General features: G+C 42.5%; 1 protein-coding gene across 2 annotated transcripts; it reads left to right on the forward strand.

The window, feature by feature from the left end:
* Positions 1–498: 498 nt before the first annotated feature.
* LOC111846388 (3-phosphoinositide-dependent protein kinase 1-like) lies at positions 499–22,219 on the forward strand. Of its 2 annotated transcripts, none has more exons than XM_023816514.2 (14): positions 499–908; positions 10,906–11,157; positions 11,289–11,331; positions 11,444–11,581; positions 11,765–11,909; positions 13,134–13,231; positions 13,727–13,802; positions 13,890–13,958; positions 14,478–14,574; positions 14,660–14,833; positions 18,657–18,871; positions 19,312–19,369; positions 20,135–20,287; positions 20,548–22,219. In XM_023816514.2, the coding sequence occupies exons 1-14, from the start codon at positions 885–887 to the stop codon at positions 20,659–20,661; spliced, it is 1,656 nt and encodes a 551-aa protein (XP_023672282.1). In that variant the 5' UTR covers positions 499–884; the 3' UTR covers positions 20,662–22,219. The 2 variants fall into 2 exon arrangements, with proteins under 2 accessions (XP_023672282.1, XP_072561230.1); XM_072705129.1 differs by lacking the exon at positions 499–908 and adding an exon at positions 3,513–3,596.
* The last annotated feature ends 21 nt before the right edge of the window (positions 22,220–22,240 follow it).

The following is a 22,240-nucleotide window of genomic DNA, read 5'->3' on the forward strand; positions in this document are numbered from 1 at the left end:
ACATATAAAGTTTAAACCCTTATTCACTCATTACCACATACTTTGTACGCAAATAACCTGCCTCGATATTCACTTCTATGCTCCATTGCCTTCTAGCGGATGAACGAGAAATTGATTTCAGCCGAAGTTACCAGCAAAATACTAGCCATGTGGCTGGTAGCAGTTGACAACATTTTCAGGTAACGTTTAAGCTCAGTCACTAGGGGGATACTTTAATAGCGGTGGTGATTATAACATCTCACAATTCATTTTCATACAAGCGGAAAACAAAAACGTCTTGGGCTCATCCGGTGCTCCCAAACTCTCGCTATAACATGGGAATACAGACAAACCATACTACTGATAAGTCTGACCTGTTCCACTCCGACTAGAAGGATACATACAGTATTACTGTCAAGTCTTGCCTCTATTTCCCACAATTACACCTTAACGCTAGTCACATGTCACAAAGAATGGTCCGTCACGTGAAATTCTACCCTTTTTCGATTCAGACAAGTGTGTGTATGTGACTTGTTTGCTGCTTTATAGATTATAATGTATATAGTGTTTATCGGTCTCTTGTCAGATGAATGTAATTTGATCTGTCGACTGAAGAAAATGTAATCAAACTATAACGTTGGCGACTCGTGTATGCTATACTGTACGTGTATAATAAATTTTATATTTACACACGTGATGAGCTTTACTGGCTCGAGCCTAGCGGGCTGCAGCTTTCGCGTGTCATGGGGGGACGCGGCGCTCCTCTCGCGACCGCCTCGCTCGCGCTCTCGAGGAGTGACGTTAGCGCCAGAAGATGAAGGCGCGGGGGCGGCCATTAGCGGAGGCTCCGTGACCGTCAAAGGCCGAGTAAATACAGTTAGCGGACAGCCGCCCGCCCCCCGCCTATGGCGAGAACCAGCGGTCAGATTGTGAGTATCGCTGTTATGGCACCAGTTTACAGCGGGAGCCGGACATAGAGCGGGTGACTTATGCGGTACGCCGGAGCCGTCCGGGTCAGGCCCGTCTCTTTCCGGGACCGGCAAAGCAGCAAATAACGCTTATGTTAGCCTGTACCCTGCATGTAGACGTTAACACACACACGCACACGCGAGGTGTGTGTGTACTGTGTATATTTATATATATATGTAGAGTGTCTGTACTGTACTGGTTGTTTTTTGTCGGCTACTCTGTTAACTTCCGTATTGAAGTCTTAAGTCGTCAGCATTTGCTGTGCTGAAGTTTAAGGTGGCAGTTAAACCAGTAAACGTGCGTATAAACCCTGCTTTCAAAGTATTCCGATTTGCTTATTTATGTTTATCAGACCAGCCTGACGCCGGAGGTACTGTAGCTCGCCATTTGACCTGATGAGCGGTATCGATACCTTGTTAGAGGCTTTGGGTTTACCTGCTACCGCCTTACAGACTGAATCATATCATGTTTGTATGTTTACCAAAAATAATAAATTGCATATTGCTTATTTGATATATATCATGTTATCGCATTGACACTGTCAGAGTTCGTCATTCAAAATGAAAGCAAGTTCACGCGATGTATGTGTGTTGTCAAAATTGTGCATGATTCATTCTGTAACAAGTTTACATAAATATAGTTTTACATTATTTATGTGTTTCATATAGTGTTAACTATTTCAGCTTTCAGTTCCTTGTTTTACTTGTATGTTAAAAAACTGCAGTGATTAGACGTTTCTTTAAGTTGTAGTTCATAAGACTACAAGTAAAATAGGCTATTCGTTATTAGTGTCAAAACTTAATTTTAATTTATCAACTTTGTTAGGTTAGTAATAGCGATGAAAGAAATTTCGAATGATCTTAGGGAAAGTGTGTGTCATTTTTATGGAATCTTACTTTTTGTGGGGCACCACGTTTAGGATAATATTATGACTCATTGCCACATGGTGGAAAACAGCCCTGAACTAACTTTGTAAATATTTTTTTCCCCTCTAAACAAATACCTTCAGTGTACTGGTCAGTGAATTAATTTTTTTTTTTGGGGGGGGGAATCCAAAGTTGACTGAGAGCTGTTCACCAGAGTGAATGAAGTGTTTCGATCAGATCTATAAAATGTTTTGTGTGGCATTAATGTATTTGTTTTGATGGTTTTCTTCATTTATGCAGCTAATGAATGTGCTGTATGAATGTGTTGTCTCATCTTTTGTAGGAAAGCACAAGTCATCCAATTACACAATAGAATTTTGAATTTTACCAATCCATTATTGACATTGCGCAATTCTTTTTAAAATTATACACCACTTTTCATATGATGTTTAAAAAAAGTGCCACTTTACAATAAGGCTACCCATATAAAGGGTTTATGAATGGTTTATAATCTGGTTATTAATTAATTTGTAGAACTTTGTAAATTATTAATAGACAATTTTAAAAACGTTATAACACAGTTTTCTTTTTATTAATGAGTTACTACCATTTACATGTGGCAAAAGGGAGCCTTATTGTAGAGTGCTACCAAAAAAAAAAAATATTCATTGACCCATCCCGCAGAAACTAGTGATCTTCAGGATGTAGTTATGATCTGATGTACAAAATCATTTGTATTTGAATTGCTTAAATCTAGCATATTTGAGGGGGTTTGCAGGCTAATGACAGTCTTGTTTTTGCAAGCAGAGGCTACGTCATTTTATATTGTGTGGAAAATGAAATGATCAATCTGTGGGCCATATAAGTGAATTAAACATTTTTCAAGTGTATCAAATCATCTCGCAGGCTTGTAGTTTGATACCTGCATGAGCCGATGAAGTCCCTCGTCCTACATATGTAAAATTGCTGATTGTCCAGTGCAGTCATCTTGTTTTAGTGGTTCTGATTTTGGCTCTGGTGCTGCTAACTTTGAATATTGATAAAGCTTAAACATCGGACAGCAATATCGGCCAAGTTTGAAATATCACACTGATGTCAGTATCTTCGGTAACATCAGTTGATACCTATACACTCACCTAAAGGATTATTAGGAACACCATACTAATACGGTGTTTGACCCCCTTTCGCCTTCAGAACTGCCTTAATTCTACGTGGCATTGATTCAACAAGGTGCTGAAAGCATTCTTTAGAAATGTTGGCCCATATTGATAGGATAGCATCTTGCAGTTGATGGAGATTTGTGGCATGCACATCCAGGGCACGAAGCTCCCGTTCCACCACATCCCATAGATGCTCTATTGGGTTGAGATCTGGTGACTGTGGGGGCCATTTTAGTACAGTGAACTCATTGTCATGTTCAAGAAACCAATTTGAAATGATTCGAGCTTTGTGACATGGTGCATTATCCTGCTGGAAGTAGCCATCAGAGGATGGGTACATGGTGGTCATAAAGGGATGGACATGGTCAGAAACAATGCTCAGGTAGGCCGTGGCATTTAAATGATGCCCAATTGGCACTAAGGGACCTAAAGTGTGCCAAGAAAACATCCCCCACACCATTACACCACCACCACCAGCCTGCACAGTGGTAACAAGGCATGATGGATCCATGTTCTCATTCTGTTTATGCCAAATTCTGACTCTACCATTTGAATGTCTCAACAGAAATCGAGACTCATCAGACCAGGCAACATTTTTCCAGTCTTCAACTGTCCAATTTTGGTGAGCTCGTGCAAATTGTAGCCTCTTTTTCCTATTTGTAGTGGAGATGAGTGGTACCCGGTGAGGTCTTCTGCTGTTGTAGCCCATCCGCCTCAAGGTTGTGTGTGTTGTGGCTTCACAAATGCTTTGCTGCATACCTCGGTTGTAATGAGTGGTTATTTCAGTCAAAGTTGCTCTTCTATCAGCTTGAATCAGTCGGCCCATTCTCCTCTGACCTCTAGCATCAACAAGGCATTTTCGCCCACAGGACTGCCGCATACTGGATGTTTTCTCTTTGCACACCATTCTTTGTAAACCCTAGAAATGGTTGTGCGTGAAAATCCCAGTAACTGAGTAGATTGTGAAATACTCAGACCGGCCCATCTGGCACCAACAACCATGCCACGCTCAAAATTGCTTAAATCACCTTTCTTTCCCATTCTGACATTCAATTTGGAGTTCAGGAGATTGTCTTGACCAGGACCACACCCCTAAATGCATTGAAGCAACTGCCATGTGATTGGTGGATTAGATAATTGCATTAATGAGAAATTGAACAGGTATTCCTAATAATCCTTTAGGTGAGTATATATTAACCCATATATATAGTGCATCTCTTCCTGCTCCTTTATTGAGCTTCCAACAGTAGTACTCTTCAGAGCAATACTTCAGGCAGTAGACACTTTCCCACTGAAGTTCACAGACCTAGTTCCAAGTTCCTGGGCTGTCTTGACCGGGAACTTTTATAGTTACTTGCCAGTGTAGTATGTAGCTTTCCCAGCGCATTATATGACCTGTGATCTTTATGCTAAATAAGCATGGGAGAGACAAATAGTTTGTAGATTTAACTCACGCATCATTTCATACATGACAAAACTACACTTCCACCATACACTTCATGTTCATGTACAACTGCATGACTTCCAGTTCAGTGCTTCTGCTTAACCAAGCAGCAAAGTTTATCGCTATAAACTCCACCTTAGCTGTTCCTGGTGAAACGAAAAGTATGTAACTCAAAGTAGGAACTTGAATAAATAAATTAAAATAGAACCTCACTGGAACTACAGTCAGTCAGACTGAGTTTCTGTGGTGGGAATGTAACAGAAGTTCCTGGATCTTGAAAAAAAATTCCTGTGGTGAGAAAGGGTCTTTTGGGTCCTCTACTGTTGGAAGTTTCATAAGGTCTGAGCTTATTACTTTGGATGGAATTACTTGGAATTGATTAAAGTTTGATTTTGCTGTGAAATTAAGGACAAAATGGAAGGGCTAATTCCTCTGTTCACACTTTATAAAAACAATACTAATGCAGCACTGGTAGACTTTGGGGGTGGGTGTCACCACTGGATCTCAGTATTGTTTTGTTATTCTGCCATCTTGCCCCTGCCCATAAGGGCTACTTATGGATTAAGGGTAGCCAGTGTACAATGGTTTCAGTCACCACATTACTGGGGCATGCGAGTTAACCACTGTCTGCTGTTAATCGAACCATTGTGGATCTATAAAGCAGCGCTATTGGCTTAAAAGCACAGACAGTAGAATGTCTTCTACTGTAGTTTTGTTTAAGGGGTGGTATTTAGGATCTATACCTGTGTTTGAATCGTCAGTCCTTCAGAATTATCTCCAGGGGAACTTGATGCTTGCTGACCCTGCACTAAGGCTTGCACTCACCTGTATATGCATGTATGAATAACATGGGAAATGTGAAAACTACCCAACTTCCCCACAGGGATGAATAAAGCACAGAAATTCTACTCTATTCTGGTGTTGTGTTTCATGGGCAGCGTCAGATGAATTAACTCTAAGTTTAACATTGTGTTATTTTTCAATTTGGTTCGGAAAAAACATTGTACAGAAATAATTTACTCTGCTGTTTAATCAATTAAACAATTAAATCAAACAATTTTCAAGTTTAGTTTATTGAACGTGTCCTGATGCAAACCCAGCATGTCAGTTATTTGATAGTTTGATCAAAGTAAAGCAATGAAAATGGCAGGTAAGACACCAAAGCTCTGAATCCCGCTGAATCCTTCATGACGTCAGTGTTAATTGTGCTTATTAATAATCTACACAGTAAAGTAAATAAGTGCATCAGTGTATTGATCTCAACAGTGCAATAAGCCATTCTTACTTACTGGCCTGTATTTATAAAATGTCTTTTTACAGCATTAAATATAACTGCTTTTTGTGAAGCATAAAACATGAAATCTACATCATTCTCAGATTGCAATTACATATTTGTTTTTGTATCTTTTTTTTCTGTATGGTGTAAGTCATGTGCCCCTTAGTATGTTCTTGTAATAGTAAATGGTTGCTTGGTTTTGGGGCTTTTTCTTGCTCACAGTTCAGGTTATTAGATGATAGACCAATGGGTGTTAAGAGGGCCCTGGTGTCCTGACAAGGCATTGATCTAAGAAGGCAATAATCAAATTCAGTCAACTGTCCTTGGGGATCCATTGACAGTCCATGTTTTTGAGCAAAAATGTGGACAGTCTGGCAGAGAACTGGGAGAGGACAAAAATGTGTACTGTCCCTGAGGACCGGGTAGAGAAATGCTGATCCAATTCACTAATGAAATAGTGAAATAGCTTTTTCAGTGTCGTTATATATTTTTACCAAGGTACAGGCCTCCTACACTTGACCTTTTTACAGGGCTGATTGTGGTGGTTGTTAGCATAACCTGTTAGCATGTTATCCTGTAAGAAAAGGCCTTTCTTCATGACAGCAATTAAATCCACCAGACCTCAAGTCTGGAGGATGGTGACTTTTTTTTTTGGACACTTTCAGGATACAAACGGGTAGGCGACTAAAGCAAATAGACAAAAGAGCTGTTTTGCTTTCTAACAGAAAATGAGCAAAATGTAAAGGAAAGTCACTGCTCCAAGTATCTTTATCATAAAGCAAAGCCTTTCTGTATATCGTTACAGGTAGAGGGGCATGTTCCCCAAGCCAAAATTGTCACTGTCTTTTGTATTTGCTGTTGGTGGCTTCCAGTCTGTATAATAGAGCTGAATGATTTGGGGAAAATATCTAATTGCCATTTTTCTGACAGATACTGTGACGTGATTTGCAATATGATTTTTAAAATCAGGCTTTAGTTCAATATTCATTGTGTAATAGATTAAATACATGTGATGGAGCATTACCACATGAGATACCATCAACATATTAACCACTGCAAATTCTATTGCAAGGATAAGAACTTAGACATGAATTGCTTCCAAATTGTATTTATTACTTTTTTAAAATTAGCATAGAACAATCAAACATAAAATAATTGTCATACGAGCCATGACTAAGTTAAGTTTAATAAAGTAATAACAAAAAACAATGCCTATAAGAAAATAATAGGACCTTTCTGTAAACAATCTCAGACACTGAAATAGGCAGGTAATTCACTTATGGCTCAGGAGCGGCACCTAAATATTTTTCCACACCGTATGTGACATTTTCCTTGGGTAACACGTGTTTGTTGTTGATGCTCCGATCAGGGTTTTTGGGGCCGATCACCGATACCCGATTACTGGAAGCAGAACTGGCGAATAACAATGCTTTAGCTCATGATCCTCCATGAGCAACTCCTTTTGCACTTATGTTGCAAATTGCCAATCTTTCATCTGTAGATTCCTGGTAAAGCTGCCAGAATGGAAATGACAGCGCCGCTGCTGTGTTGGAAACTTCAGGCACATATTTTAAGTCATCAACGCACATATTGAACATCATCCGCAAAATAAGTTTTTGGTCAATCTCTACCATGTCCCCAGAATTCGTAAAACCCCCCCTGTTCAGGGCAGTCTGTTCGTTGTGTGTCTCTCAGCCTGGTAACATTGCCTGGGCTCTTTGAAAACAAATGCCAAGCCTGTTTTGTCCTTGTCTGCAGTTTTGCTGTCTAGCGACTGGCAGAAGAACTTATTCATTACCATTCATTCATTCTGATATGTTTTGAGCTCGCTTTGACTGTCAGACTTGGAACAGCTTTGATTCTCAGCTCGATTGCAGGCTGTACATTTCCAGATAGAATTTGGCTTTATTAATGTTGGTATCTGCCAGCAGTTACAATCCGTAGAGACCTGTTTGGACAATATTGTCTATCCCAGGTAGTATACGGCTTAAGGCAGGAGTACATCCTGAATGGGATGCCAGCCAGTCACAGGGTGCATCCTCAATGCTCAGCAGAGGCATTTTAGAGGTACCAGTTAACTGCGGGTTTTTGTGCTGCGGAGGGAAACTGGAGCACCCAGAGGACACCTGTGCAACACTGACAGAGTGTGCAAGCTTTGTACAGACTGCAGGGAGGCAGCAACCCTAACCACAGTGTTGCTCATGTGTACATATATTTCTGTTTTTAAGGGTGCCATACCTGATAGTGTATGGTGTTGTACATTTTTGTCATTTGACATTGCATAGATAATGCAACATCCATGATCTTTAGCTTGCGTGTGTAAAGCAGGACTCAAATTCAATATGCATCCTGTGTTTTGGAGATTAGTGTCAAGATTTGTTTTATTTTCTTTTTCTTTTGTCTTGCCTAGTAACATAATTTTACCTTGAAAAACATGGTGGGTGATTATATGGGTTCTGTCAGAAACCTGGGCTTTTACAGCATTGTTCTGCCCATGTTATCCCTCGTGTTGAGTTGACATAGCAAGGTCAGTGTACATACATTTAAAGGGCATTTTTCTGTCTGACTATGAATACCAGCACCATACAAGCAGAAGCTCGCAGTTGATTGGATCTACCTGTAAGAACATGTCAGTGGCAAACTTAGCATTTATTTGGGATGAGTCTGCTTACAGCAGTGTTAAGGATAGCTTAAGATGGGCTGCTTATCCTTACACAGAGAGTGGATGTCAATGTAGATGCACACTGGCCACTACAGAGACCCATTCCTGTGAAGGAGATCAGGTCATAGAATAATCGGTTTTCTGTAGGCGATTAACTTTACATAATATCTATGCTTCACATAATATCAAGTTTTTATTGCTGTGCTTCAAATCTTTCTCAGGCTAGTTAAAGCTCCTGCTTTTGTATTTAGAACTTGCAAAACATTTGTAAAGCAGAAAACGGAAAATAATTGCATGACTTTGTTCCTCACAGGAAAAGTTTGGCTGTAATAGTTAGATGGGGTGACGTTTTTTATGTGATGTGTATTAAGGAAAACAATGACTGGTGAATGCCATGGATGAGCGTTTGGAGCTACAGGGTACGTAAGTCTCTTTGCTACATGTAATTGTCTGTAGAGCAATAGAATTTTGTATGAATTACACTTGACCATCCATTCTGCTTTGGTCAGATTTCACAGTAAAAATGATTTTGGATTTTTCTTAAGGAGACTCGCTGTTTGAGGGCTGTCCTCTAATCAGAGGCTTGTAGAATAACTTTACTGCTCATGTCTGCAGGTCTCATTTGCAAAGTCGAATTCTGAGGTAGGCAGACTTCAAAGCTGGGCCATGTGCAGCTTTTAATTAGGGTGCTTCTGAAATCTGTAAACAGGAGTGTGTTGAAACATTAACACCAGTGGGAAAACTGAGATCAATCCCCTTGCCAGGTCAATGAGTAAACGGCTCCCCTACCTCACCTTGGTGACGAGGCCTTGTTTGTGTGTTTATGTCAGGGAAGGGTCTTTCGTTACATATTTCTGCAGTTTTCCTGTCTGTGCTTGTGCAGGCGGCAGATATCCAGTTACCGTAACGTGCACAATGAAAGCAAGCAGGGTGTCTGCCCCCTGTTCACATTTCAGTCATTTATGTTAAGTCCAGCTTTAAAGTCTGTTTCTGTTTTAATGATTTTCTAGATTCACTCCACTAAACCATTTACCAGCTTTTTGTAAATATTATTTGAATATAATTTTTTTTGCCTCTGTTATAGCTCTTTAATCATGATTAAAAATGTAGCTGCTGACTTTGTTTTGGAAGCATGCATCTGCATGGATGTTTTAATTTTGATACAGTAGCAAAGAGCATATTTAGAGAATGATGCACGGCTTGAACAGTAAGCGTGACTCACTACAATAGTATCCAAGCTGCCTTGCCTCCAAGGAGGGGTGGGGGCACCATCCATAGCTGTTTATTCACAGTTTCCCTCGAAATGTCTGCGGCCACACCCTCTTGAGCATGCTGCATGCTGGCACACTGAACAGGAGGCACACCGCGGTATGCCGCACCTGCTGCCGGCGGAGAGTGCGGCGCATGTACCCGTCACACCTGAGCCTTTCAGGAAGGCCACGCCTCCACCTCGCTTCCGTAAATGGCCAGCCCAGAAGGGCTCAGTGTGCCGATGGAGGAGCGCGCCGCATGTCCACATCCCACCTGAGCCTTTCAGGAAGGCCACGCCTCCACCTCGCTTCCGTAAATGGCCAGCCCAGAAGGGCTCAGTGTGCCGATGGAGGAGCGCGCCGCATGTCCACATCCCACCTGAGCCTTTCAGGAAGGCCACGCCTCCACCTCGCTTCCGTAAATGGCCAGCCCAGTAGGGCTTAGTCTGCCGGCTGCAGCCTCCCTGCAGTAAACAAACTGGCTGGTTCTTCACACACAGGATTGAATGGATTTACTGTCCATTCATATATTTACACCTGATGGATATTTTCACCTCATGGAACCAGACTATTATGAACTTGTCCTTGTCCAATCACATAAAAGCTGAATAGATTACATATGGACTCAAAGTTATCACAAAGGAAGAGCTTATCATAAATCCCCAAACAGGCCAACTCTGATCCTTACTGTATGTGCAGTTAACCTGCTCTGGGTGTGTTAAAGTAAATACACAGCCGACATGCTGTGGCCTTTTACAAGGTTTAGCGCAGGTGAATTTGCTGGTGAGCAGGACAGGCTGGGACAGTGTTTTGGCTGGTTGTCACAGGAGCCTTTCCCCAAGAGGCAGCTGTGTGGAAAGTACCTTTCAAAAGGTCCCTCAAAACCAGGAGCAGAGCTTCTCATCCTGACTTGTGAATTTATTTATTAATTCTTGATCATTGCTAATTTTCAGGGCAATAGCCTCAAGCTTAAATACATATATACCATTGGTGCTGTCGTCTAGCAGTTTGTGCAAAATTTGTGTATGTAGCCCGTGAGGTGCTGTAGCTTGAGCATGCTTATTCAGCCGTTTGTAACCCTCAGAAGTCACTTTTATTATAGCACCTTGTGTGACAGATGCAGATGTTGTGGATCTTGCTTTATTTGTGTGGTTAGCGGCTAACTAAACATCTGTCTGTAACTGAATGGGGGAGGGACGACCAGCCCCTCTGTTTCTCCGTTTCTCAGGGCTTATCGCTCCCCAACGTTTTTATGTACCTGGGCTGATCTCCTTGTGCTGTCTGTATTTGCCCCCACAGTGCGATGTCATTCCCATCCAGTCCAGCGTGGTGCTGCTCTCGTGCCCCGCCTCACCCATGGTGAGAGGACCCCCGGAGGCCATCCCGAGCACAGGCCTCCGTCTGGATCTGAGTATGGAGGCGTCCGCCACAGAGGCCAGGGCTTCCCTGGGCCGTTCTGATTCCGGGGCAGAGCGCCGGCCGACAGCCATGCAGCTGCGGAAGAAGGACTTCAAGTTTGGCAAGATTCTGGGGGAAGGCTCTTTCTCGACGGTGAGCGGGAAACTGAATTATGGTTACAGTTTGACGCGTGTTTGGGTGTCACACAACAGTCGCAAAATACTAAAGTGTAGCTTTACGCCGTCACAGTTACACCAAATGTATGTTTTCTTCCTTTTTAACAGGTAGTGCTGGCAAGAGAGCAGCTAACAGGGAAAGATTATGCCAGTAAGGAGGTTTTCTTGAATTCATATCTAATTTTATATCTAATTTTTAGGATTTGTAACGTATGTGCAATAAAACAATCAATGACGAAAGACCATCTCTTTGTGCCCCGCAGTTAAAATTCTGGAAAAACGGCATATCATGAAAGAAAAGAAGGCGCAATACGTGAAAAGGGAGCGAGACGTGATGTCACACCTAGAACATCCGTTTTTTGTCAAGCTTCACTTCGCATTTCAAGATGAAGAGAAGCTGTGTATCCTTTCATACGAAATGATATATATATATATCATCTATCAAAGATGATGGATTAACACTGTGCAAAGTGCATAAAGGTGTGTTGTTGATTTGTTTTATTTTTATCCTGAAGTTTTGTGGGTTTCTTTTGTTTTTTTTTTTAAATAAGTGATCGTGTCTGTCCTTAACTACTGCTTCTCAGATTTTGTTCTTAACTATGCTAAAAATGGGGAACTGCTAAAATACATTCGAAAGATAGGGTCTTTCGATGAGACGTGCACAAGGTTCTACACAGCAGAGATCGTTTGTGCGTTAGAGTATTTGCATGCAGAGGGGATTATTCACAGGTAATGTCGCTTCAATGCTGACTTGCTTTATCAAACAGCTGTTGCACACGCGTCCCACCTGAAAGTCATGGGAGCATATAGGTGTGAATGGTGTGGTAGGCCATGAGGAGTCTTTGCTGCTTTTGCAGGCAACATCCTTTTCTGGGAGGAGGCACATTCTACTGCCCTTACCTCCCCTCTTTAGACGTTAATCAGCCGAAAGTGGGAATAATTATGCATTCCAAGTAATTAGCGATATTCTGTCACAGCCCTTTGCTGAATGCTGCAGTGCTCTGATGTGAATCTCTGCAGGCCAAATTATCAGTGTTTTTTTGCAAGCACAGGCATTTTCTTGCATCCGCTGGGCAGTGGTGTAGTGGTGTCTGGAGAAGTGGGTAAACTGTGAATTTAGCCCCCAAAGTTTTTAGCGGCCTGCATGTAGCACTCTGTCATGGCCTCCATTGCACTTTCAGTGGTCGCTTCTTTCTGTTGCTCTTTTATCTTCACAGCTTGAATGTGCAACCTGCTCCGAGCAGGGCTCTGTACTACGAAGTGGGGTTACTGGCTTATCGCGGTAACTTGTCGGATTTAAGGTAGTCTGGGCAAAATGTAAGTGAACGAATATGAAGTCCATTTAAACTGTGGTACCTTAAATCCGACAAGTTACCCCGATAAGCCAGTAACCCCGCTTCGTAGTACAGGCCACAGGTTTGAGAATTTGGATGTGCTGCTATGACAACACATCCAGCAAGAGTTTCAAAAAACTGACAGATCCAGGATCATGCCAAATCGTCAACAATTACATCCGGCTAAACGAGTAATCCACGTATGAAAAATACCCCCAGTGTGTGGACTGAAAATTTCCGTATACCCGCGTATACCCTGTATTAGACTGCAGCGTATACCCGTAACAGGGGGGTTTAGAAGTGGGTATACGCTGTGACGACCTAATAAAAAGTGGGTGTACGCCTTATACCTGCGTATGCCCAGGACTACACTACTGCCGCCGGGCGTCCCATGACGTCTGGACCGCAGGTGTCTTTGAAATGCATTTCTAAATGAATTATGTCTTATGCATTCGAACCAAAATGCAACTATAAAGCAGCTATAGCAGGTCTTTCCTATAATTCCATAATACACTTAAAAACTGTGATATTATTGATGAAGTCATGTTGTTTTTAATGTTAATTTTATGGTGGGCTGGCGTGAATGTTATCCAGTTTGTTGACATTTGTTTTCCTCCAGGGACCTAAAACCAGAAAATATTTTACTGAATGAAGAAATGCACATTCAAATAACAGATTTTGGAACAGCAAAGCAGTTGTCGCCAGATAGCAAGCAAGGTGAAGTTATTTTATTCTCTCTGTCTGGGTCTTATGTTGTGGTCTGTTTACTGAAGGTCTTTCCCTTGTTTCGAATGACCTTGTTCTATGGTACTAGCCTGAAATCTCAGGTTATTTATACTTTAGCCATATTCATTTGTGTAGTGTTAAATTAGTGAAGACTGATTTCACTTTATATTATTCTGTTGACTAGTATATTTTGTTTGCAAAGGCTTCTGAAATGTAGTACAGATTGCCATATGAAATTGAGAAACAGTACTGCTGTATATTATTTGTGACAAAGTGATATTCTTCTTCACTGCAAATTAGCAAAAAGTATGGTCTAAAACGCACTTTCATCTTACTTCTTCATCAAGCTAAAGGCTATTGAAAGCAGAGCCGGGAGAGTTTAGGGAGTAGACTGAGATTAAGTCATCTGTGAGCTTAAAAAGCTATGTTCAAGAACTGAGTTGTTTTTATGGGCCTTGTCATGACTTCTGTTTTTTTTTTTTACAGCCAGAGCAAACTCTTTCGTTGGAACTGCACAATATGTTTCCCCAGAGCTGTTAACTGAGAAGTCTGCCTGCAAAAGGTAACGTCATCCTTTCCCGGACTTTGTCTGGCTCTCCATGCCCATGGATTCTCCTCATCTTGTGTTTTGAATACTTTCTTGTTCCAGCTCTGACCTCTGGGCCTTAGGTTGTATCATTTACCAGCTGGTGGCTGGGCTTCCTCCATTTAGGGCTGGGTAAGTCAGCTGCAAGTATTTCATTTCGCAATGTTAGCACTTCACTAATTCTGTGATTTGGCAAAACAAGAAATTGTGTAAAACTCACTCTTTAGCTACCTTTTTATTTGTAACAGTGTACTTCGGCCTACTGCCATTTAAGGGATAAAAACAGAAGAGTTTTTGAAAAAAAAAGTGCTAACAAAACTGTACAATAACAGGAAGTTATGCCTGTCTTGTTTATGACTTGTTTATGTGAGGAAGTTCTTGGGTGAGGTGAAAAAACCCAAGTCACATGATCAGTGTCATGTAGCCAGGCGGGCCGAATAGTTAAACTATAACAGGGAAGTTGCGATTATAAAGTAGGCCCACAGGGGTGCTCGGTGTGGTCAAGACGCTCCACCTTGGCCTGTCTGCTCTTTGATTACTCCTGTCCACGGTACGAATGATGTATAGTAGATCAAGTTGATGTCACCATATATACGGCCCAAAAATGAATTGATTTCATGTTCTTTGTTTCTCTCTCTGTCACTCTCCCAGAAACGAGTACCTTATATTTCAAAAGATTATGAAGCTTGAGTATGAATTTCCAGACAAATTCTTTCCCAAAGCCAAGGATCTCGTTGAACATCTTTTAGTAAGTTGCGCTGTGCTGCGTTACGTGTTGACAAACCACTGGTGTTAGAAAGCCTCACTGTTAAAGCAGAGCTTCTGTCTTCCAGCTCCTGGATCCCAGGAAGCGGCTAGGCTGTGAGGAGGCGGGGGGGTTCCCCCCTCTCAAAGGTCACCCTTTCTTTGAGAGCATATCATGGGATCAGCTACACCTGCAGACACCCCCTAAACTGACCCCTTATCTGCCTGCTATGTTCGAAGATGATGAGGACTACTATGGAAATGTGAGCTAAACTCCCTGCTTTTTTTTTTTTTAAAAGACCATGTAGGTTGACATTAATTACCCTGTTACATTTTGGTCTGTTTACAGATATATGGTGGTACCTTGGAACACAAACTTAATTCATTCCAGAAAGCTGGTCCAGTTGTGATTTGGTCGAGGTCCAAGTCAAATTTTCCCATAAGAAATAATATAAATGAATTTAATCCGTTTCAGACCCCCAAATAATTGCCAATTTAAAATGATCTACCTACCAAACTAATGACCCAGAGAAATAACAATCAATATAAAACTAACTAATACAGTTACACTCACTATTTTCCTCTTCGGTTTGCTTCTATCACTGCATACTGTCTTAGGGGCCATGATTACTGTATCACTAAATGTATTGCAGATAAAGCACATCAGACATGCGTCTCGAGCTGTACAAGTTTTAGCGCGTCTGTTTTGGTTTGTCATGTTCTGAGTTTTTGGTCGAGTTGCAGCTAGGTTTTTCTCCTCATCATTTAGTGACCTGTTCAAGGTCCCAGTTGGTAGAGTTGAACACGTCTCAACCCATACAAATTTTAGCAGGAACAGTCGAGTTCCAAGATTTCGGTCGAGTCACAAGTTGAAAAACATTCAACAGACCCGTTTGTCCGTGTTGGTTGGTTGAGTTGAGGTGTTCCAGTTCCAAGGTTCTGCTGTAGCTTTATAATAATGCGTTAATTCATGGAGGTTTTTTTAACCTGGTCAGATACCCAGATGGAGTACTCTAACCGTAGGCCGCCAATAATGATGGTCAGATACCCAGCCGGAGTACTCTAACTGTAGGCCGCCCATAATGATGGTCAGATACCCAGATGGAGTACTCTAACCGTAGGCCGCCAATAATGATGGTCAGATACCCAGTTGGAGTACTCTAACGGTAGGCCGCCCATAATGATGGTCACATACCCAGATGGAGTACTCTAACCGTAGGCCGCCAATAATGATGGTCAGATACCCAGTTGGAGTACTCTAACGGTAGGCCGCCAATAATGATGGTCAGATACCCAGTTGGAGTACTCTAACGGTAGGCCGCCCATAATGATGGTCAGATACCCAGATGGAGTACTCTAACCGTAGGCCGCCAATAATGATGGTCAGATACCCAGTTGGAGTACTCTAACGGTAGGCCTCCCATAATGATGGTCAGATACCCAGATGGAGTACTCTAACGGTAGGCCTCCCATAATGATGGTCACATACCCAGATGGAGTACTCTAACTGTAGGCCGCCCATAATGATGGTCACATACCCAGATGGAGTACTCTAACTGTAGGCCGCCCATAATGATGGTCACATACCCAGATGGAGTACTCTAACTGTAGGCCGCCCATAATGATGGTCAGATACCCAGATGGAGTACTCTAACGGTAGGCCTCCCATAATGATGGTCACATACCCAGATGGAGTACTCTAACGGTAGGCCTCCCATAATGATGGTCACATACCCAGATGGAGTACTCTAACGGTAGGCCTCCCATAATGATGGTCACATACCCAGATGGAGTACTCTAACTGTAGGCCGCCCATAATGATGGTCACATACCCAGATGGAGTACTCTAACGGTAGGCCTCCCATAATGATGGTCACATACCCAGATGGAGTACTCTAACGGTAGGCCTCCCATAATGATGGTCACATACCCAGATGGAGTACTCTAACTGTAGGCCGCCCATAATGATGGTCACATACCCAGATGGAGTACTCTAACTGTAGGCCGCCCATAATGATGGTCACATACCCAGATGGAGTACTCTAACGGTAGGCCTCCCATAATGATGGTCACATACCCAGATGGAGTACTCTAACTGTAGGCCGCCCATAATGATGGTCACATACCCAGATGGAGTACTCTAACGGTAGGCCTCCCATAATGATGGTCACATACCCAGATGGAGTACTCTAACGGTAGGCCTCCCATAATGATGGTCACATACCCAGATGGAGTACTCTAACTGTAGGCCTCCCATAATGATGGTCACATACCCAGATGGAGTACTCTAACTGTAGGCCGCCCATAATGATGGTCACATACCCAGATGGAGTACTCTAACGGTAGGCCTCCCATAATGATGGTCACATACCCAGATGGAGTACTCTAACTGTAGGCCGCCCATAATGATGGTCACATACCCAGATGGAGTACTCTAACGGTAGGCCTCCCATAATGATGGTCACATACCCAGATGGAGTACTCTAACGGTAGGCCTCCCATAATGATGGTCACATACCCAGATGGAGTACTCTAACTGTAGGCCTCCCATAATGATGGTCACATACCCAGATGGAGTACTCTAACTGTAGGCCGCCCATAATGATGGTCACATACCCAGATGGAGTACTCTAACGGTAGGCCTCCCATAATGATGGTCACATACCCAGATGGAGTACTCTAACGGTAGGCCTCCCATAATGATGGTCACATACCCAGATGGAGTACTCTAACTGTAGGCCGCCCATAATGATGGTCACATACCCAGATGGAGTACTCTAACTGTAGGCCGCCCATAATGATGGTCACATACCCAGATGGAGTACTCTAACTGTAGGCCGCCCATAATGATGGTCAGATACCCAGATGGAGTACTCTAACGGTAGGCCTCCCATAATGATGGTCACATACCCAGATGGAGTACTCTAACGGTAGGCCTCCCATAATGATGGTCACATACCCAGATGGAGTACTCTAACTGTAGGCCGCCCATAATGATGGTCAGATACCCAGATGGAGTACTCTAACGGTAGGCCTCCCATAATGATGGTCACATACCCAGATGGAGTACTCTAACGGTAGGCCTCCCATAATGATGGTCACATACCCAGATGGAGTACTCTAACTGTAGGCCTCCCATAATGATGGTCACATACCCAGATGGAGTACTCTAACTGTAGGCCGCCCATAATGATGGTCACATACCCAGATGGAGTACTCTAACGGTAGGCCTCCCATAATGATGGTCACATACCCAGATGGAGTACTCTAACGGTAGGCCTCCCATAATGATGGTCACATACCCAGATGGAGTACTCTAACTGTAGGCCGCCCATAATGATGGTCACATACCCAGATGGAGTACTCTAACTGTAGGCCGCCCATAATGATGGTCACATACCCAGATGGAGTACTCTAACTGTAGGCCGCCCATAATGATGGTCAGATACCCAGATGGAGTACTCTAACGGTAGGCCTCCCATAATGATGGTCACATACCCAGATGGAGTACTCTAACGGTAGGCCTCCCATAATGATGGTCACATACCCAGATGGAGTACTCTAACTGTAGGCCGCCCATAATGATGGTCAGATACCCAGATGGAGTACTCTAACGGTAGGCCTCCCATAATGATGGTCAGATACCCAGATGGAGTACTCTAACGGTAGGCCTCCCATAATGATGGTCACATACCCAGATGGAGTACTCTAACTGTAGGCCTCCCATAATGATGGTCACATACCCAGATGGAGTACTCTAACTGTAGGCCGCCCATAATGATGGTCACATACCCAGATGGAGTACTCTAACTGTAGGCCGCCCATAATGATGTCTCGGGCCAGGGCTTCTACCTGAGTGAGACCTTTAGACCAGTTGTGTGACTGCACGCCTGATATAAAGAGACAGACTGTTTTTGGAAAGGGTGATTACATGAAAATATTTTTGCACACGGTACGTCAGGCTGCCCTTATATTCTGTTTATGATGGCACACAGTCAGTATTCCCTTTCCGAACTTGTGATGGCCTGTGTTACTCACTGTCGGCATGCACACTTACCTGTCTGTTCCCCGTGCTGCTCTCTGTAGTATGATGACCTCCTCAGCCAGTTCAGCTGCATGCAGCTGGCCCCGTCCACATCCTCCCAGCTGGCTCTCTCAGAATTCCCTCCGCTGTTGACTTCCATCAGCAACATTCAGCAGTATATTCATGACCTGGACACCAACTCCTTCGAGCTGGACCTGCAGTTCTCCAGCAAGGAGAAGAGGCTGCTGCTGGAGAAACAGACCAGCGGAAACCCTTGGTGCGCCCTCTTAGTCCCCTCCTGTGCCTTTAGCGTTTCAAGAACATGTCTGCAGGGCTTTGGACCAGGTTGTCCTTCAGGGTGCATGATAAATATTCAGAATGTGAATTTAGCATGAATTTGTTTTAGCTTAATAGAATATCCCATAAATACAAATGGTTTGTTCTGATTTTATCTTATCTGCCCTGTTCAATTTTTTAAAAAATATGCCACAACTGTAGTATACACGTTTGTGTTCAGTGACACTTTACTTGCTTACATAATGTGTCCCTGTTACTTATTTACACAGTTGTGTGTTAAATATTTTTCATTGTACTGTGCTTTATACTGCAAGACAGCCAAATCCTTAGATACTTTGACATTGTGCAGCTAGGTTTTTCTCCTCATCATTCAGAGTATAATTGAAAAAACTAATTCTAATATTTTGTTTTTTCTTTAAGGCACCAGTTTGTGGAAAACAATTTAATACTTAAAATGGGTCCAGTGGACAAGCGTAAGGTATGGGCTTGTCATTTTCTATTCTGTTTTTTTCTTTTTTTATCTTCTTTTTTTTTTCATTGGTGCTTTGAGTCTGTGCGCCTGCAGAAAGGTGTTGTGCCATTTCAGGGCATCACAGCTCCCTCTTCTGCACAGACTGTGTAATGGCACTTTCAATACCTTTAATTAATGAATTCCTTTAGCTTGTACTTTTCGGTCTGTAGAAGAGGGGAAGAAAAAAAACATTTGATCATCTTTTGTTCCCCCCATGAATGTGAATGTCTGCTTACACTGTGTAACAGTTTTTGTTCCTGGGTTGTAGGTGTTGTTTCGTAATTGCTTATGCCTAAAAAGTGCGGACAGTCTTGTCCATGTTCTCTGTGGGATATGGAATTTGAGGGACATCCCACTGCCCATTTTGCTGTACTTCTTCACCAGCCTCAGTCAGCCCCACAGAGTTTTCATCCATGTGTATAAAACGTCTAAGAAAAGGCCTCTGTAGTTATGCTACGTTTTATATTAGTGGAAAGTTCTAGGAAGTTCTCAAATTCTAGAGGTTACTTCAAGTTTATTCAGCACTTAATCTGTCTGGAATATTATGGAAAATAGGTAAATGTCAAAATATCACTGTCCTGGTCACGATAGCAATGTTTGTGGGGAGTGATGGCATTTTCTATACTTTTGAGGCATAAGCTATTAGGAAATAAAACATACTACCCAGGAACAAAAATAAAAATAACAATTAGTTACACAGCGTTCTAGAGTGTGCTAGTAAATCTTTCGTAGGGCCTGTTCGCGCGTCGGCGCCAGCTGCTGCTGACAGAAGGGCCGCACCTGTACTACGTGGACCCAGTGAACAAGATCCTGAAGGGGGAGATTCCCTGGTCCCCAGACCTGCGTCCTGAGGCCAAGAACTTCAAGACCTTCTTTGTTCACACAGTAAGACTCGAGCACAGCCCAGTCAGGGCTCAGGCTGCCCGTACCTCTCCCTAATGACATACAGGCTGATCTTAGGGCTCTGGTTACACTAGATAGATGGACTGAGATTACTTGTAATGGAAAGTATACAAGTAAGAGTAAACCTTGTGTGAAGAAAAAAAATGGTAATATGTGCCTTTGTTTAAATATTAGACTTGTGGAGTTACTGGAGTTTGCTTCCTAAGTAAAGCTGACATTTGTAATGTTTTCCGTTTTTGCAGCCAAATCGGACATATTATCTAATGGACCCTAGTGGGAACGCTGATAAATGGTGCAAGAAAATCCAGGAAGTATGGGGGAAGATATACCACAAACGGCAAAACGCTGGCTTATAGCTGCACCTTAGTGCACCTTGCTTTCTTCGTGTGGCAAGATCCCCCCCCCCCCCTCAGTGCCTGTGGCCTGTCACAAAGAGAGCTCTCCCCAGAATCCCCGCTCAGACTTGACATTGCTTTCTTTTTGCACACTAAAGCTGGTATCTAAATAGTTCTTTCTCTCCGAGGAGGGGAAAAACATGGAAGCGAATGGAATTCATGGTTGCTCTCTGCTCTGCTGCTGTAGACGCGTTGGACACGTCGTTTGCGGATAAGAGTCCAATTCGTGAAACTTCAGCTGTCCAGCCAGAGAGAGAGAGTACAATCAGTCTGCCTTGGCATAATTAAGAGATGTCATCCACCAATACAGCTGGACAGTGTACCAAGCAGTCCTGTGGTGAAGATGACAGCGGGATGAGGGTTAGGGGTTTTCTAGCGGAGCTGCAGACCCTCGTTTCGCTGTCCTGAATCACCATCATTTAATTGCGGGTATTTCAGAGTGCTTTTGTTTCCTGGTGTTTTATAGCTCCTAGCCGCCACCCTTACATGTGTTTACCACACGTGCAGCGGTACGTAAGTTCAGCATCGCGGTCTCTGCTTAACTGTGTATTCTGACTACTGTGAGTTCCTTACTGTATTACTCGCTTAGTCTGCCTGCTGTTCACTGTGGTCACAGCAAACTCATTGCTGATTATCCAAAATGTCAATGGTTATGTTAAATGTATTCACTTTATCCTGGAGGTTTTTTTTGTATCTTTTTAATTTAAATAAAACAGTATGGTAGGTTTAGAATTTACTTTTCTACAATATATAATCATGACCTTTTTGTTTGGAGAACCAGTTTCATCTGTTTTGTCCCTTTAGAAATTGAGCAGCCATAGGGAAATAATTGCATATAATTCACGTTTTTTTTCTTATTTATTTTTTCTGTTGTTAAAACACAAGAAGATATAATGAAACTCCTCAGGAGCACTGTTGCTTTTGTCTTGTACAGTTCATACTAGGTTAGTGGGGTCTCTGTATCTAACCTGGAACAAACTTCTTAATGCTTTAAGGATTTTTTTCCCTAGAGCTCTGTGATTGGCTATCATGGTCCTACAGCTGAATCAGTCTGTCACACGAGTCGCGGGCAATCATGTGGGAGTCAAACCACAGACAAATTGCTGTATAGACATTTCAAATGAATGCTTACAGAAAGATTCTTTTACGGTCGGCAACAGTCGGTTACGTTGAGTGTTTCATACTCTATGTGGGTTGTAACCGACCAGAACTGTGATTTGTTATTTAAATTCTTAATATATGAATCATCTTTGGATTGAAGTCACGTTCAAGGGCCATGCTGTGTATGTACTGAGATGTAAAGCCTTTGAATGTGAATAATTATTGTAAACTGATATTTTGAAACTTTTCTTATTTTATTATATACATTTTCTATTTGGTCAGTGATTTAATCCTATTTCTCATAATTTAATGAACTTGTTTGTTTCCAATGACTGCGACCGGTGAGATTATCGATGGATGGAGTTGCCCACATAATGCTTAGTAATACCGTAATAAAACCATGTAGGGTTTTAGGCAACTGGCTGCCTTTCCTTCTGTC

Source organism: Paramormyrops kingsleyae, chromosome 22, assembly GCF_048594095.1.
Source record: "Paramormyrops kingsleyae isolate MSU_618 chromosome 22, PKINGS_0.4, whole genome shotgun sequence".
In the NCBI taxonomy this organism is placed as follows: Eukaryota; Metazoa; Chordata; class Actinopteri; order Osteoglossiformes; family Mormyridae; genus Paramormyrops; species Paramormyrops kingsleyae.